This window comes from Ovis aries, chromosome 15 (genome assembly GCF_016772045.2).
Source record: "Ovis aries strain OAR_USU_Benz2616 breed Rambouillet chromosome 15, ARS-UI_Ramb_v3.0, whole genome shotgun sequence".
In the NCBI taxonomy this organism is placed as follows: domain Eukaryota; kingdom Metazoa; phylum Chordata; class Mammalia; order Artiodactyla; family Bovidae; genus Ovis; species Ovis aries.
The window spans coordinates 24,872,964-24,890,466 of NC_056068.1; the positions used below are offsets into that span (position 1 = coordinate 24,872,964).

General features: G+C 40.7%; 2 protein-coding genes across 6 annotated transcripts in view; one reads left to right on the forward strand and one right to left on the reverse strand.

Moving 5' to 3' along the window:
• LOC101114973 (NXPE family member 4) overlaps positions 1–13,159 on the reverse strand; it is a 70,096-nt gene extending 56,937 nt beyond the window's left edge. Inside the window, exons 1-2 of one of the 4 annotated variants that reach the window (XM_060399307.1) lie at positions 12,998–13,159; positions 9,108–10,734 (exon numbers count right to left, since the gene is read on the reverse strand). The gene's annotated coding sequence lies outside the window, so the exon portion shown is untranslated. Of the gene's footprint in view, positions 1–9,107; positions 10,735–12,993 lie in introns of all 4 variants that reach the window. The other 3 variants (XM_060399305.1, XM_060399306.1, XM_042232948.1) reach the window with 3 other exon arrangements.
• A 2,196-nt stretch (positions 13,160–15,355) lies between these two features.
• Positions 15,356–17,503, forward strand: part of LOC101115226 (NXPE family member 2) — a 36,529-nt gene continuing 34,381 nt past the window's right edge. For both annotated transcript variants that reach the window (XM_004016039.6, XM_012095480.5), the window contains exons 1-2: positions 15,356–15,445; positions 16,441–16,546. In XM_004016039.6, the coding sequence (XP_004016088.4) occupies positions 15,420–15,445; positions 16,441–16,546 (132 nt within the window). In that variant the 5' untranslated portion in view covers positions 15,356–15,419. The remainder of the gene's footprint in view (positions 15,446–16,440; positions 16,547–17,503) is intronic.

Here is a 17,503-nt window from a genome sequence, read left to right on the forward strand (position 1 = left end):
TTGTTTTAAAATGTTTTCTCTGAACTCTCAAACAGAAGGCAGGTTTTGTTTTGTTTCTTTCCAGAAATGGTAACATAGTATAACTGAAATCCACTGTGTGAATGCTTGCCTGCTCAGCTGTGTTGATGAACTGATAATTAAGAGACTTTTTCTATCTGAAATCCATTGTTGAAACAGCTATATGGCCTTGAGTAAATCATATACTTGATTTGAACTTTGGCTTCTTCGTCTGAAAAATCAGGTATGGTTTTGCCAAACAATTTCTAAATAGGTCTTAGAGACCCCAGCCTCACTCTAGATTGCCAAAGCATGCATGTGATAAACTTTTATGAGCTAGTAGACAGCTTGTCTTGGGATGTTCTCTTCATGTAATTGTGTTTTCTTTGTATTTATAGCCTCTGTTTGAACAGAATTCTTGTTCCATCATGATGGACAAAATGACCAAAGGAAAAACAAACACCTCATTTAGAATAGACACACCTCTATAGAAAATATACGTAAAACTCATGCCTACACACATCCAGCTTTACTTGCGGAGGTATCCTCTTTAAAGTTGGAGTCTTGAATAAACACGTTGCCAGCACAAAGCCAGATAAAGAACCAGGCCACCTCCCCCAACATAGGCCCGTTTATTTTAAAGATCTTGGTTGATTATGAAAACTGACCATTTGGGCCTTTTTGTTATTTTTGTCTTCTCACATTTTAAATTCCCACTTTTATGTTTTAAATTTAATAATAAAGAGGGAGCCTGCAAGACACTAGGCCCCCACCCTTGACCTCAATAAAAGCAGAACTCCAGGATCACACTCTCTGCCTATGACCCCTAACTGCAGGTGTACTATGAAATTTCCAGGTCCTGTAAGTCATAAACCTTTATTTTTCTAAAGTTTCCTGATGGTTATTGCTGAAGGGTGACTTGCGCTCACAGTAAGAACCACAAGGGCTTGTCTACAACATTGGTTATTGATGGGCAGAGAGAGGCACAGAAAACACCCTATATGTACATGCCTCAGACGCACAAATGCAGCATGGAAAGTGGCAACTAAAAATTGTCACTCACCATCTGCCTCTGCAAGGATAAATTCAGTAGCCACTGCAAGTGCTGACCTTCAATACATCCTAAAAGGAGTTTAGGGCACAGATCAGGAATGTGGCACTCTATGCTCTGGGAGAAACTGGCAGAAGAGGCTTTAAGAAAGTTAGATATTTTTCAGCAAAAGATTTTATTTTATTTTATCTTCTTATAACTAGAAAAGTACTAAAATCATTAACAGACACATCTGCCTCTCTTGACTAGCAGGAACCTTCTATGGTTTTGTGTGCTTGACTGCTTGTACCCCTTCACCAAAATCATATGTATATTGACACTCCCCCACCTCTTTGGAGCAGTTCCTCACAGTTATCTGGTAGTCTGTCTCCCAGGCTATAGTCCTCATATTTTTCCCCAAATAAAACTTGACTCACAACTCTCATACTGTGCATTTTTTTTCAAGTGACCAACATTGAAGAACACCTAAGCTCTCCACTTCTAAACTTATGTGCCTACTTTCCTTAGTTCATTTGAGTTGTTATAACAAATTACCATAGACTGGGAAAGCTTTAAACATACATTTTTTAATGTATTTATTAAAAATACATAAATGTATTTTTTCAGTTCTGGAGGGCTGGGAGTCTGCTATCAAGGTGCCAGCATGGTTGGGTTCTGGTGAGAGCCCTCAGTTGGGCTATAGACTGACTTTTCGCTGAGTCCTCATGTGGCAGAAAGAAGGCCAGAGAGCTCTCTGGAGTCCCTTTCATGAGGGAAGTCATTCCATCATAAGGATTCTACTTTCATGACCTTATCAGCTCACAAAGGCCCCATCTACTAATACCCTCACACTGAGGGTTAGAATTGCAACATGGAAATTTGAAAGGAGGGAACACACACATTCAGTCCATAAAAATGGTCATTCTTTCATTTATTCAACAAAATTTTATTAACCATCTGCTACATGCTGGGTGCTGTTCTACTGTGTTAGGAGAGTCATATGGGCCAGTGAGTTATCTTAGTATCCACAGGTATTTTTATGAAGATCAAGATTCTGATCAACAGAGAGCAATTGAGCTGCTTATGTTCTTCTAGAACTTGAAGGAATATGTCTGGACTTTCTAATTCTTTTTTTCCCCCTCAGTTTACAAGTCAGAATACTTGAGAAACAGGGTAGCAGAGTGAAGATAAAAGGAGAAAGTGCTTCTTTATTAACCTAATTATAATCAGCAACTAGGCAAGTCTCTCTTAAAACACTGATTTGAAGGGACACTCTGAAGCAACAGACTTCTAAGTGTTTATTCAGTGGGAGGCCATTCATCCGTAAATTAAAAGAAAACATGCTATACCCTATACGTCAGTCACCATATTAGGCAGAAGCTAGATTTAAAGTATGTCTATGAATTATTTGATACTGTTTCCTCTAAAAAGGCAAGCCTTTAAAAAAAATACATGCTAAGTCACTTCAGTCACGTCCAACTCTGTGTGACCCCATACACGGCAGCCCACCAGGCTCCCCTGTCCCTGGGATTCTCCAGGCAAGAACATTGGAGTGGGTTGCCATTTCCTTCTCCCCAATCTGTTTTTAAAATGACATTCTGGCAATTTCCTGGTGGTCCAGTGGTTAGGACTCTAGGCTTTCATTCCCAAAGGCTCAGGTTCAATCCCTTGTCGGGGAATTATGATCCTGTAAGCTCTCCTTGGAAAATAGTGTAGAGAGCAGGCAAATTCTCCATGGTCTCGGGTCTTCCTGAATTCATCCTTTAATGCTCTATGGTTCCTCCATTTCTCTTCTGCTAAAGCTAATTGAAGCGTTCCAAGGCCATCAGCCTATTGTTTTTTGTTTTTGTTATTACTGCTACTCTTTTGCCAAGTGAAGGCTTTCGGTGGGGGAGGGAAGCAATGAATGGACTCATTGTCTGCTTCTGGTCTTACATAGTAGTGTATAGAATAGATAACTAATGAGAACCTACTGTATAGACCAGGGAACTCTACTCAGTGCTCTGTGGTGACCTAAATGGGAAAGAAATCCAGAAAACAGGGAATATATATATATATATATATATATATGGCTGATTCACTCTGCTGTATAGCAGAAACCAACACAATATTGTAAAGCAATTATCCTCCAATAAAAATAATACAATCTTTAAAAAAGGAACTACTCTTATTGCCCTCTTCTCTAACTTTCAACATTCCATAAAGGAATTCCCCCTTTAGTCTCTTGAGCCCTACTTCACTGGGACCCTCTGTGAAGCTTATGGGGTTTGATAATCCCACCTCTTTCCTAGGCTCCCCCAGTCCTAGGGTGATGACTGCTTTCTGCAGTTACTGTGGGGCCCTAAATGGGAAACCTTAAAAAAGATGGGTTAGCTTTGCCATCGGAGACTAAGATGGTGCCTGGCGCAAGAGATAGGGGCGTGGTCTATGTTACAGTTATTGATTGGCTCTCTTGATTTCTGTGCACGTGGACAGCATGTGATCACCATAGACTCCTGTTACAATGAAGGCGCATGACCATTTGACCTTTAACGTGATTGGTGCAACTATGGAAAGTCCCTTGCAAAACCCCCTTGCTTGCCTATATAAACCAAGAATTTGTGGCAATAAAGCTGAACTGCTTAGATGGAACCCTGTCATGTCTGATTGTCTGTCGCTCGTGGAGGGGCTGGGTTGGTGGACAGCAGTCTCACCTCTCCTTGGGACCCCTCGGCCTTGCTGAGGGAAGTTCCACTGCCTCTCTCTCTCTGTGGAGCGCCCCTGCAGTTACTGTCTCGTGTACCTCACTGTTCCTCCCCTTGGGTTTTTTTTAAGCCACCAATACTTGTTTAACTTTTTCTCTAATTTAACTTCTCTCTGTTGAAATACCTAGTGTTTGGTTTCTGTTTTCTTGAATGGTCCCGGATTGATACAGGTAGGGAATAACCAGGTGAAAGAGTGAAGTGTATCCCAGACAGAAGGAAGAGAAAGAACAAGGCTATGAAGGCAGGAGTGTGCACAAGGTAATTTAGAACCTGGGCAGACAAGTGCGGAAAGGAACAACATAGGAAGATAATGGGAGAGAATAGGGGTTGTGACTTGTTTTTATCTTTTCTTTACAAAATATCAGTAATTAGTTTGTCAATCTTTTAATGGACACTACAGGTATAAAATGAGACTACTGGGACATGACCGATGGATTAGTGGAACTTGGAACCTTGGAAAATCCTTCCCCCCAAAAACCAACTGGACAAAATTATTAAAAACAGCTATTTCTGAACTCAGAAGTTAACCAAATGCATACAACAAATAGAGAAGCATTTATTTGAGAAAAACAACTGGATCTTGATAAGAAGAGTGGAATCTCTGACATTTTAATTCAGAGATGCTCATTCCACTCCCAGCACCATGGAGCAGTAGCCATGAGATATGGCAGCTGGACAGGGCTAAGCTGATTTGGAGATTCACAGAAAAGCTCTACCATCAGGGATGATTTTGAAAACAGAACAATCCAGAGACAACTTCTGAAACTGGTTTGAGGGGCAATGTGTGGACCTTCTTCCCAGTGAAACAACTGTAACTGGTGAAAATTATAAAACACAGATTTAATGTCTCTGGAAGTTATCCTAAGGGAATACAGTAAAGGAATAAACATTTAAAAAAGAAAATATGCTGAATCTTGGTTAGAACAGCAAGAGTTTATCACATTTGAAACATGAAATGCTGCTTTTCTCCACACCCACTCCCCCATACCTGCCCCCTCGCCAGATGAGAATGATGGAAACTCTGTTCTGGTGGGCACAACCAAGAACACAGGGCTTCCCTTTCCCCAGCTTCCAGTAGAAGGTATCTTCCCCAGAAGGGTCAAACACTAGCATTTCTCACCATCTCCAGCTCCATGTTGCCGAAGTTCTATTCCAGGCAGAATGACTGAGAAATTGAAGACTCCCTTCCTCCTCCTAGCCTCTACTTGTAGGGCATGAATTTGTATTCCAGGTGTGGTAGACTAATAATCCTGGGCCCAAATATCATTCCCATCCAACTTCCTTGTTGGGAGAGACAAGCTGAGAAAATCTGTGTGCAAAGCTAGCACGTCACTCTGGGGAAAGTAGGCCACTGCCCCTGTCCTCAGATCTGGAGCAATTGCAGAGGTTTCAGAAACGCAGAACATAGAACAGAGTGCTCCAAAGTTCTCCCTGAGAGAACTGAGTTTATTTGGGAAGTTCAAGGCTAAAGACACTCTCAAAAACAGTGGATACTGGTGGTAGGCAAATAGGAAGAGGCTGGTAGTTACATGAGAGCAACAAGTTAAACCACAGACTGACTAGTTTACCAGAGAGAACCCATAGAAAGAGGAAACTAAGAGCCCTCTGGAGTTGGAACAAACTGCAATGACTAGTCTCAAAGACTGCCCATGCAAAGGGGCCTACATTTAATTGATTGGTCAAAAATAATGAAGTAATCAGTCAGCAGTTACTCGAGCTGTTAGGATGCTGTGTCAGTAGATGCAGACAGCTTAACAGATCAGGATAAGAGATAGTCAAAGAGCCAAGAAATTTTCATAAAATCACTGTCAATTCAGGGTGATTGTGTGCATGCCCAGGGTTACGCCTTCTGAGGAGTAAAAGCTGCATTCTCCAGGAGAAATAGTCTTTACTACAACAGTCAAGTCAACAACTAAACAAACAAGCAAACAGCATCAACATCCAGCTCCACAGGGGGAGATCAGTGTATAGAGTTACTACAGTATATTACCTCAAACATTCAGTTTTCAACAAAACAACAGCAACAAAAAGAGACGTGCAAAGAAACAGGAAAGTATGACCCTAAAACAGGAAAAAGGAAAAAGGGCAAGCAACAGAAACTGCCCTAGATAGGGCCAAGTTATCAGATTTAGTCGGGGTATGCCTTGATGTTCAAAGAACTAAAGGAAATTCTGCCAAAAGACATTAAAGAAAGATATTATGACAATATCTCATCAAAGAGATCATCAATAAAGAAAAATTATTTTTTAAATAGCAAAATACAAATTTTAGAGTTGAAAAGTGCACTGCTGCTGCTGCTAAGTCACGTTAGTCGTGTCTAACTCTGTGTGACCCCACAGATGACACCCTACCAGGCTCCTCTGTCCCTGGGGTTCTCCAGGCAAGAATACTGGAGTGGGTTGCCATTTCCTTCTCCAGTGCATGAAAGTGAAAAGTGAAAGTGAAGTCGCTCAGTTGTGTCCGACTCTTAGCAACCCCATGGACTATAGGCTATCAGGCTCCTCCATCCATGGGATTTCCCAGGCAAGAGTACTGGAGTGGGGAGCCATTTCCTCCTCCAGAAAAGTACACTAGTGACTTGAGATGAAAAGCTCAATAGTATATTTGAATTGGAAAGTTATATTTGTAGATAAATTGATAGAGATTATAGAGGACTAGAGAGAAAGATCATGAGAAAAATAGATCTGTTCTCATAGATATGTGGCACAATTTTAAGTACATGAACATACACATCATAGGCAAACCACAGGAGAGGGGAAAGAAAATAGGAAAACTATTAGAAGAAATAACTTGAAACTTTCTCAAATTTAATGAAAAACACTAATCTGCACATCCAAGAAGCTCAGCCAACTCCAACTAGGATAGTATAAAGCAAACCACTTCCAGACTATTAGAAAAATAAGTTCAGCAAAGCTACAGAGTATAAGACCAATATACCAAAACCAATAATATTTCTATAAATTACCAATGAAAAATCTGAAAATGAAATTAATAAAAAATTATGAAACTGTTTACCTCAGATTGGGACTTGAACCCATGTGTTGGGACTTGAACCCAGCCAAAACCCAGTTTGGGACTTGAACCCACATGGCTGGGGCTTGAACCCAGTCAAAATCCTGCTTGGGACTCTAACCCACATGGCTGGGACTCAAATTTAGCCAAAACCCATGGTCTTCCAACTGAGACCACAGACTTGGTTTTAGGACCTAACGAAACTCAGGTTCTTAATGTCTCATCACAGAAAGAATTAAGTGAGAGACAAAATGATATGTAAGAAGTATATTTATTAAGACAGAAACATACTCCACAGACAGAGGTGGGCCATCACAAAGGGCAAGTGCAACAGCCTTTAAATGTGGCATGGTTAGTTTTTATGGGCTGGGTAATTTCATAGATTAATGACCATGTGGATCACAATGAACTGTAGAAAATTCTTAAAGAGATGGGAATACCAGAACACCTTACCTGCCTCCTGCAAAACTGTATGCAGGTCAAGAAGCAGCAATAGTTAGAACTGGACATGGAACAACAGACTGGTTCAAAATTGGGAAAGAAGTATGTCAAGGCTATATAAGGTCATGCTGCTTATTTAACTTATATTCAGAGTACATCATGTGAAATGCTGGGCTGGATGAAGCACAAGCTGGAATCAAGTTTGCCAGGAGAAATAACAATAGATGGAAACCACCCTCATGGCAGAAAGTGAAGAGGACCTAAAGAGCCTCTTGATGAAAGTGAAAAAGGAGAGTGAAAATGTTGGCTTAAAACTCAGAATTCCAAAAACTAAGGTCATGCCATCTGGTCCCATCACTTCCTGGCAAATAGATGGAGAAATAATGGAAACAGTGAGAGACTTTATTTTCTTGGGTTACAAAAATATGGTGACTGTAGCCATGAAATTAAAAGATGCCTGCTCCTTGGAAGAAAAACTATGACCAACCTAGACAGCATATTAAAGAAGAGAGACAGTATTTTGCTGACAAAGGTCTGTCTAGTCAAAGCTATGGTTTTTCCAATAGTCACGTATGAATGTGAGAATTGGACCATAGATAAAGCTGAGCACCAAAGGATTGATGCTTTTGAACTGTGGTGTTGGAAGAAACTCTTGAGAGTCCCTTGGACTGCAAGGAGATCAAACCAGTCAATCCTAAAGGAAATCAATCCTGAATGTTTATTGGAAGGCCTGATGTTGAAGCTGAAGCTTCAACACATTGGCCACCTGATGCAAAGAGCCAACTGATTAGAAAAGACCCTGATGCTGGGAAAGATTGAAGGTAGGAGCACAAAGGGATGACAGAGGATGATATGGTTGGATAGTGTCACTGACTCAAAGGACATGAGTTTGAGCAAACTCCAGGAGATGGTGAAGATCAGGGAAGCCTGGCGTGCTGTGGTTCATGGGGTTGCAGAGTTGGTCATGACTGAGTGACTAAACAACAACAACGAGTAGGAGGATTATTCCAACTATTTTGTGAATGGGTGGAGATTTCCAGGAATTGGGCCATCGCCCCCTTTTTGGTCTTTTGATGGTGCCTTGGAACTGTCATGGTGCCTCTGGGTGTGTCATTTAGCTTGCTGATTGAGGATCAAGGTCTAATCAAAGTTGACTTGTTTGCCATTTTGGACCCATTTGATTCTAATCAGTTTACATTGTGTCCTCTGTTCAGTTCAGTTCAGTCGCTCAGTCATGTCTGACTCTTTGCGACCCCATGGATGGCAAAAAGATATGACATGTGTTGCTCTTTTGTGTCCTCAGGCTATGTCATTTTTTTTTTTTTCCAAAAGTTGTGCCCTGCCCCCTTCCCTCCTTCAATTCTAGTTAAAGTAACATAAAAAATGTGAATGAATTTAATAAAATAGATGAAATTCTTATAGATAGACCATGTTCATGGATCTGAGGACTTAATATTGTTAGAATGACAGTTCTTTCCAAACTGATCTACAGATTCAGCACAATTGCTATCAAACATGTAGCTAGCTTCTTTTTTGCAGAAGTTAACAAACTGATCCTGAAATTCATATGGAAATGCAAGGGACCCAGAATAGCCAAAATGACCTTGAAAAAGAGCAATTTCAGATAATCCACACTTCCCAATTTGAATCCTTCTACAAAGTAACAGTGATCCAGCCTGTGTAGTAAGGGCATAGGAGTAAACTCAGATAATGGAATGGATTCAAAGTTCAGAAATAAACCCTAACAAGTGTAATCAATTTCTTTTTGGCCAGAGTGCCAAGACAATTCAGTGGGGAAAGAATAGTTTGCAGTTTATTTGACAAATGGTGCTAGACCACTGCATATTCATACTCAAAAATAAAGTTGAAACACTTCCTCATACCTTATATGAAGACAAACTCAAAATGGATTATAGTCCCATTGTTACAGCAAATCTACAAAACTCTTGAAGAGGAAATATATAACAGAAAAGAATCTGAAAAGAAATATTTATATAAGAATCACTTTGTTGTACATATGAAATTAGCACAATATTGTAAATCAATTATAGTTCAATAATAAAAAAATATATAAGACCTATGCTAAGAAAAAAACAGCCAGGCATAAAATACCATATATTGAACAATTAATATTTATATGAAATATCCAGAAAAGGCCAAGTGACTGAAAGCAGATTAGCGGTTGCCTGGAGACAAGGAGTCTTTGGGGGTGATAAAGATCGTCTAAAATTGATTTTTGTAATGGTTTGATAATTAGGTACATTTATTAAAAGTCAGTGAACTAAGCACTTAAAGTGGGTAATTTTATTGAATGGATATTATAGCTTGATAAAGCTGTTAAAACAAAAAATTTAGTTATGTGGGATATATGTCCAAATAGCAAAAGGCATCATGTACTAAAAACAAATTTAGGGAAAATCAATCACTGTGTTTTGGGTTGGAGGGTACTAAACATGAAACATAGATTGGAAACCATTCTTGGTTTTGTCTGTACCTGAACAACCCCAAAACCCACTAAATACAGCCACTTGTGGCTTTTCTAAGGTTAAAGTTTAAGCCAGTCCACCATGAGATTGGTGTAGAGAAAGAGTTCACATAGACACTGGTGGTAGGAACCAAGGGAGCAGAATCTACTTTTCAGCACTGCTTTGTTATTTTCTCCTAGTGTGATATGAATATTATATGTAGAAAGTTGAGTGTGGCAGTGGTATTTGAAATGGGGAGATTCTTAAAATATCACCTTGGCGGTCTCCTATACAGTCCCTTTAACAACAATGTTTTTTTGTTTAGTTACACATATTTTTATTTGTCTGCAGATCCTCATTGAATTATGTGCAGGTGGAGCAGCAGATGCTGTGATGTTTGGTAAATGACTCTTTGTTGTTTTAAAAATTTTAATTTTATTATAGTTGGTTTGCAATGTTGGGTGTTTCAAATGTACAGCAAAGTGAATCAGTTGTATGTATCCACATATCCATTCCTTATTAGATTCTTTTCCCATATATGCCATTACCCAGTATTAGGTAGAGTTCCCTGTGCTTTACAGTACGTCCTTGTTAGTTATCCATCTTGTATACCAGTTCAGTTCAGTTCAGTTGCTCAGTCGTGTCCGACTCTTTGCCACCCCATGAATCGCAGTACGCCAGGCCTCCCTGTCCATCCCCAATTCCCGGAGTTCACTCAAACTCACGTCCATTGGGTAGGTGATGCCATCCAGCCATCTCATTCTCTGTCGTCCCCTTCTCCTCCTGCCCCCAATCCCTCCCAGCATCAGAGTCTTTTCCAATGAGTCAACTCTTCGCATGAGGTGGCCAAAGTACTGGAGTTTCAGCTTTAGTATCAGTCCTTCCAAAGAAATCCCAGGGTTGGTCTCCTTCAGAATGGACTGGTTGGATCTCCTTACAGTCCAAGGGACTCTCAAGAGTCTTCTCCAACACCACAGTTCAAAAGCATCAATTCTTTGGTGCTCAGCTTTCTTCACAGTCCAACTCTCACATCCATGCATGACCACTGGAAAAACCATAGTCTTGACTAGACGGACCTTAGTTGGCAAAGTAATGTCTCTGCTTTTGAATATGCTATCTAGGTTGGTCATAACTTTCCTTCCAAGGAATAAGCGTCTTTTAATTTCATGGCTGCAATCACCATCTGCAGTGATTTTAGAGCCCCCCCCCAATAAAGTCAACACTGTTTCTCCATCTATTTCCCATGAAGTGATGGGACCAGATGCCATGATCTTAGTTTTCTGAATGTTGTAGATAGTAGTGTGTATATTCATCCTAAGCTCCTGATTTATCTCTCCCCCACCTCTTTCCCCTTAGGAACCATAAGCTTGTTTTTTACATCTGTAAGTCTGGTTCTGTTTTGTAAATAAGTTCATTTGTATCATTTTAAAAATTATATTCCACATATGAGTGATAAAATTTGATATTTGTCTTTTTCTGCTTTACTTCTCTTAGTTAGATAATATCTAGGTCTATCCATGTGACTGTAAATTCATTATTTATGGCTGAGTAATATTCCACTATGGGGCTTCCCTGGTGGCTCAGTGGTAAAGAATCTTCCTGTAGATGCCACTTCAAAATTATAGCACTATTTACAATAGCCAAGATATGCAAGCAGCCTTTAACAGCAATTCAAATAAAAACGCCTAGAAATTTATAGGGCTTCCCTGATGGCTCAGCAGGTAAAGAGTCCACCTGCAATGCAGGAGACACAGGAGACATGGGTTCGATTCCTGAATCAGGAAGATCCCCTGGAGGAGGTCATGGCAACCCACTCCAATATTCTTGCCTAGAGAATCCCATGGACAAAAGAGTTTGGTGGTCTGCAGTCCAGAGGATTGCAGAGTTGGATACAGCTGAGTGACTACACACACACACACATACAGAAACTTGTTAGTGATACAAAAGGGCACTTCAGCCAGTAGATCACTATGACCTGTGATGGCCTTAGGTGACTACTGGGTACTAGGTATTTCAGTGTAAGTGGCAAGGAGCCAGTAGAAAGCGAGGGTTGCCATCAACAGAGCTGCTCAAACAATTAAATCTCCATTTTCTTCTGTAGAATTCCCCCTCATTTTTGAGGATCATTCCCTTCTGCTAATACCCATCACACCCTCCTTTATTTGACATCTATCAATCTTTCCCTTACATTGTAATTGAGTTTAGTATTGAGTTCATGACCTTCTTTCCACCCTAAATTTTGCTTTCATTCCACGTGTTTTCAATAGTCATCTGGATGACACATCTGACATCTAAACCCTCATACTTTCTTGCCTTTTCAATCCAGTGATCTTCTTCCCCTTTTCACCACTTTAGAGAATCAGACCCATGGGCATACATTACAGCTTGTCATTAGCTGTAATTTCTCTGCCACCTCACCTCTCCCCTTAGTGAGTACATCCTCCTTTTCTTCCTGTAGCCTCCTGGATTTTTCACTCTTACTAATCTAATAAGTTATTAGACTGCTTAGACCCAAGATCAAAGGCAAATTTTCCTGTCAATGGCCAGATAGCAAAAATTTTAGCCTTTTGGGTCACATGCTGTCTATCACAATTACTCAAATCTGCTGTTTCAGGGGAAAAGCCATCCTAGACAATATGTAAGCAAATAGGAATGGCTGTCTTCCAGGGAACACTTTACTTACAAAAACAGGCCACAGATCAGATATGATCCATGACCACAGTTTATACTCCTCCCTTGAGTCAGACTCAGACCTAGACATGGGCTTATGCAAGAAAATGCAAGTTATTTAATTTTTCTGAGCCTTGTTTCTCCATCTATGTATTGGGGATGATGCTTTCTAACTCTCCCAAGTTTATAAGAATGAAATGAAGGAACTTTCCTGGTGGTGCAGTGGCTAAGACTCCATACTCCCAGTTCAGGGGATCTGGGTTTGATCTCTGATCAGGGAACTAGATCCCACATGCCTCAACTGAGAGTTCACATGCCACAACTAAAGATCCCACATACCGCAACTAAAAAAGATCTCATGTACTGCAACAAAGATGAAAGATCTGGTGTGCTTCAGTGAAAACTCTGTACAGCCAAGGAAATAAATAAATATTTTAAAAAGTATTAAATGAGAAGGTGTATCAGCGTCATGTAATTGATGGCACATAGTTGAGTTGAGGAATTAGAAAAAAGTGAATGGAAAACATTGCCCCACCCTCAAATTCACTGTTACTTATAAGAAAGCTGGAATTGGAGAAGGTGGCTTATATAAGTGGCCTTTCTAATACTGAACCCCAGAATCAGAGAAGCTTACCTACATCGTCTAGGCAACACCACACCAAGCCAGGCCTTCTCGAACAGGAAGAAGTTGAGGAGACTGGGTACCTTTCTATTAAAAATCATTAAGGTCTGTCCAAATGGATGGAAATGTCACAAATGGGTTCTTAATGTTCTGCTGAGGGCAAATGTTCACCCCCTTCTCCCACTGTTGCCAGGCTGGATATTTATGTTTATGAGGTTAAGGCCGCCCCTCCCACAAGGGTGCTGGCAACACGCTGACACATTGTCATAGTTTCCTGAGTGTTTGCCAGGTGAGTTTTTCTGCGTTTAGCTCAAATTTCTCTGTGAATGTATTCCAAAAGCAGACTAGAAGGGACTTTAAGCTTCTGGGGCTTCTGGATGTGACTAAAAAAGACCCCACTAAGGGGCTAAGATTCCTTGGCCATCTTTTCTTTTTATGCTAATGTTGCATTTCCCTTGGGGTATGCTAAAGTTTAAATTGACAAAATTGTCTAAGTTATTTTCCAATTAAACATTTTTAATCCCCCCTCACCCACCAAATCATTGAGTAAAATTAACACTATAGGAAAAGTGTACTTTTGAAGTATATAAGTACCCTCTTCCCCTCGAATGTGGCTTCATACTATCCCTGCCATTGGGCAAAGTAACTTTAATTTGAGAAGCAAAAGCCACGGCTTTGTTATTTCAACCAAAAATAGTTCTCCTTCATTACACTTATTTCCTTTCAAATTGGTCTCCGTGATGTGGAGACACACCCTGATCCCACCACACCCATTCCTGTGGACGGCAGGCTTACACAAGTCAAGGGCTGGGAGCTCTAGCCTTAGCTCAGAGGCTAGCCTCAGCTAGCTTGGCCTCAGCTAGCTTGGCCTCAGCTCTAACTTCAGCTCAGTTGCTGACGCGGTGACCTCAGGCCAGTTTTGTAGCTCCTCTCTGTGTCTCAGGGTGGTAGTAACTGTCCCAACTAGCTCAGCAACTCTTATATAAACAAAATGAGTTAATTACATATTTTAGAGGTACAAAGCATTTGTCCGTTTACTATACTATTATCTAAGGGACTGTGGTAATTATGCTGCGGCTCAGAGCATACATTTATCATCAAAAATTTAGGAAGCCAAGTGTTTTCACTTATTTCTACACGAGAGAAGGCTGTTAGGGTTTACTTTAGGAATCCTGGACCCACTATTATCATTGTCACAATTTGAGTAGTACAAGGCAATAAACAGAAATATGCCTTAGAAGGGGCAGGGAAGGATTGGCAGGATCTAGATGACTTTTCTTTCAATATATGCCTTTAGAAATTATCTACTCAATCTCTGTGCCAATCTCCTACATGCTGTGACCACAGTCCTGCTATCCATACAGTTATGTGTATAGATTAATACAGATGCAAACACACAAATGTTATGTGTACATTATAGCATGTGTGTGAAATAAACATATGCCTATCTATATATGGGCTTCCCTGGTGGTTCAATGGTAAAGAATCCACCTGCAAGTGCAGGAGACCTGGGTTCAACCCCTGGCTTGGGAAGATCTCCTGCAGAAGGAAATGGCAATCCACTCCAGTATTCTTGCCCAGGAAATCCCATGGACAGAGGAGCCTGGTGGGCTACAGTCATAGGGTTGCAGAGTCAGACACGACTTAGTGCCTAAGGAACAACAACTGTACACACATCTCTACCTAGATATACATCTCTGCAGTTATCTTCATGCAAGTGTGCATGCATACTCAGTTGCTCAGACCTGTCTGACTCTTTGCCAATAGAATTTTAGCATGGAGTCCATTCTGTGGACTCTGCCCATAGGATTTTCTCTTTTGGATGCTCTCCTATCCTGTTACAGACACAGGGTGCGGTGGGATTTACACCTACGCCTCCTTCTCTTATGGCCTGAGATTTAATTTAGATCATAATTGTTGGAATGCTCAATCGATGTAGTTGCTTAGAGCAAGGGGAGGAGTTTACAAAGAATACAACCTGAATATTGAGAAGAACCAGCCAAATCAAATCTTAGTCATTCAGCAACTGTGGTCAAAGGCTGTTTGCCTTATTTCCAGTTTTTCAGATACTTCTGCTATTGTGGAAGTAACTAATTCCACATGACAGGGAAATGAGGGCATAAGCAAGGGAAATTCACTATGTAAGTATGTAAATATGTAGAAAGTGTAAGACTACAATAAAAGGTGACCATGGGCTGGGATTAGATGTGTCTGTTTTCGAAAATGAATTTCCTCCTCCTCCTGGCTTCTTTCTCTGGCTCTGTGAAGTGAGCAGGGGCAGGGCTGTGATCCTACAAGGCATGCTTGAGCCACCAATGGCATTTCAGCTTGTGATCAATGAAGCTTATAGGCAAACTCCAGTCCCGAAATAAATGCAAAGACTGCTTTATCCGAAGAAAGTCTGGACAGCTGTAATTCCTGTGAGAGAATATGAGAATATGATGGAGAAGACATTCATTCATAGGTACCGTCTAACTCTTATTTGTAGGTTTAATGGCAGAAACAGGAGGGAGAACCATAGACCCGTCAGTGATTTTCAAATGGTGCAACCCCATAGGGGATAAAAATGAGTTTTTATTGAGGCATGAAAAAATACTTTAAAATGGAAATAGTCACATAGAATTAAATATAATAACTAGAAAATACCATAGTATACTGCATGCAGGAAGAATAAGGATTGTTTATGAAACTTGTGTTGTGTGTGTGTAGGCATGTGTGTGTGCCCTGAAATGAGATTTGATATGATCTTACTGTGTGTCTCAGGCAAAAGAAGTTCGGGAAATGCTGCCATAATTTAGCTCTTTGCCACATACTTTTGGTATTCTGTGTTTGCCAAACAAACTAAAATTCTGGCCACTCAACAGTAACCTTCTCTAAAGAATATACTCTTGCCCTTTATGGCAATGTTTCTCAACTACTTCAACATGAGGCAGTTAAAAACCTGAGCTGGAAATAAGCTGCCTAAGAAAGCAAAGGGGAGATTTAGAAGGAAGCCTCCGAGAGAGGATATCAGATAATGCATATATGCGTGTGTGTGCATGCGTGTGTGTGTGTGTGTGTGTGTGTGTGTGTGTGTCTGAGAGAGATTTAGAGACCAGAATTCATTAGAGGGCACCAGAAAAAAAACCCTGCTTTTTAGGGTAAACAGCTATAAAACCTTGCTACACCTGCTGAGCCGTTAATGCTACAGCCCTGATATGACTCAAATGAAAAAGGTCATCTGAGAGTTAGGAACCAGGAGTTCTTTCCTGCTTCACCCAGTTCAGTTCTTTTCTTTGGGGAGGACAACTGTTTCTGATTTCTAATAGAACCTATGATGGAACATCCTGGAAACCCTGAAGAGGGCAGCTGTCTAGACATAACCTGTTCTGGAAAAGTACTGAGGAGGAAGCTATATGCAGAGCAATGTCATGTTTATTTGATTCAACATGCGATTATTTTTCCTGTCCTCTCTTATAGGCTCTTCACTTTGTTTCCAAAGGCCATAGCTCATAAATTACTGCTGATGTGGATGTTTATATTAGCTTCCTGGGTCATTTACTTCTCTCTCAAAGACCACACAAAGGTAGGTACTGTTTCCTTTTTCAGAATTTCAGAAAAGGTCACAATGACCTGGAATGTTCACTGTGATTAATGCAAGAATTAAATGTGAAAAGCATGTAATCTTAGCAATAGATGTGGCTGAGAGAATCCTTTGTTCATCAGTAATTCCTTTGACAATATGCATTCTATTATTATTATTTTTTGAGCGACAGGTAGATTGCAGCCTCTATGTGGTGTTTGGCACTACTAACCATCCTGCCTAAGCATTTTCACCAACCTTGGCCACTGAGCCTCCAATCCAATTAAATCTCCGTGTCAGCCCTTCCCTTTTTCAGTTTTAATTTTTTAAGTTCTTTACATCAGTTCAGTTCAGTCACTCAGTTGTGTCCGACGTTTCCGACCCTATGAATCACAGCACATCAGCCCTCCATGTCCATCACCAACACCCAGAGTTCATTGAAACTCGTGCATTGAGTCAGTGATGCCATCCAGCCATCTCATCCTCTGTCGTCCCCTTCTCCTCCTGCCCCCAATCCCTTACAGCATCAGGGTCTATTCTAATTAGTCAACTCTTTGAATCAGGTGGCGAAAGTACTGGAGTTTCAGCCTCAGCGTCAGTCCTTGCAATGAACACCCAGGACTGGTCTCCTTTAGGATGGACTGGTTGGATCTCCTTGCAGTCCAAGGGACTCTCAAGGGTCTTCTCCAACACCACAGTTCAAAAGCATCAATTCTTCGGCACTCAGCTTTCTTCACAGTCCAACTCTCACATCCAAACATGACCACTGGAAAAACCGTAGCCTTGCATAGATGGACCTTTGTTGGCAAAGTAATGTCTCTGCTTTTGAATATACTATCTAGGTTGGTCATAACTTTCCTTCCAAGGAGTAAGTGTCTTTTAATTCCATGGCTGCAATCACTATCTGCAGTGATTTTGGAGCCCCCCAAAATAAAGTCTGACATTGTTTCCACTGTTTCC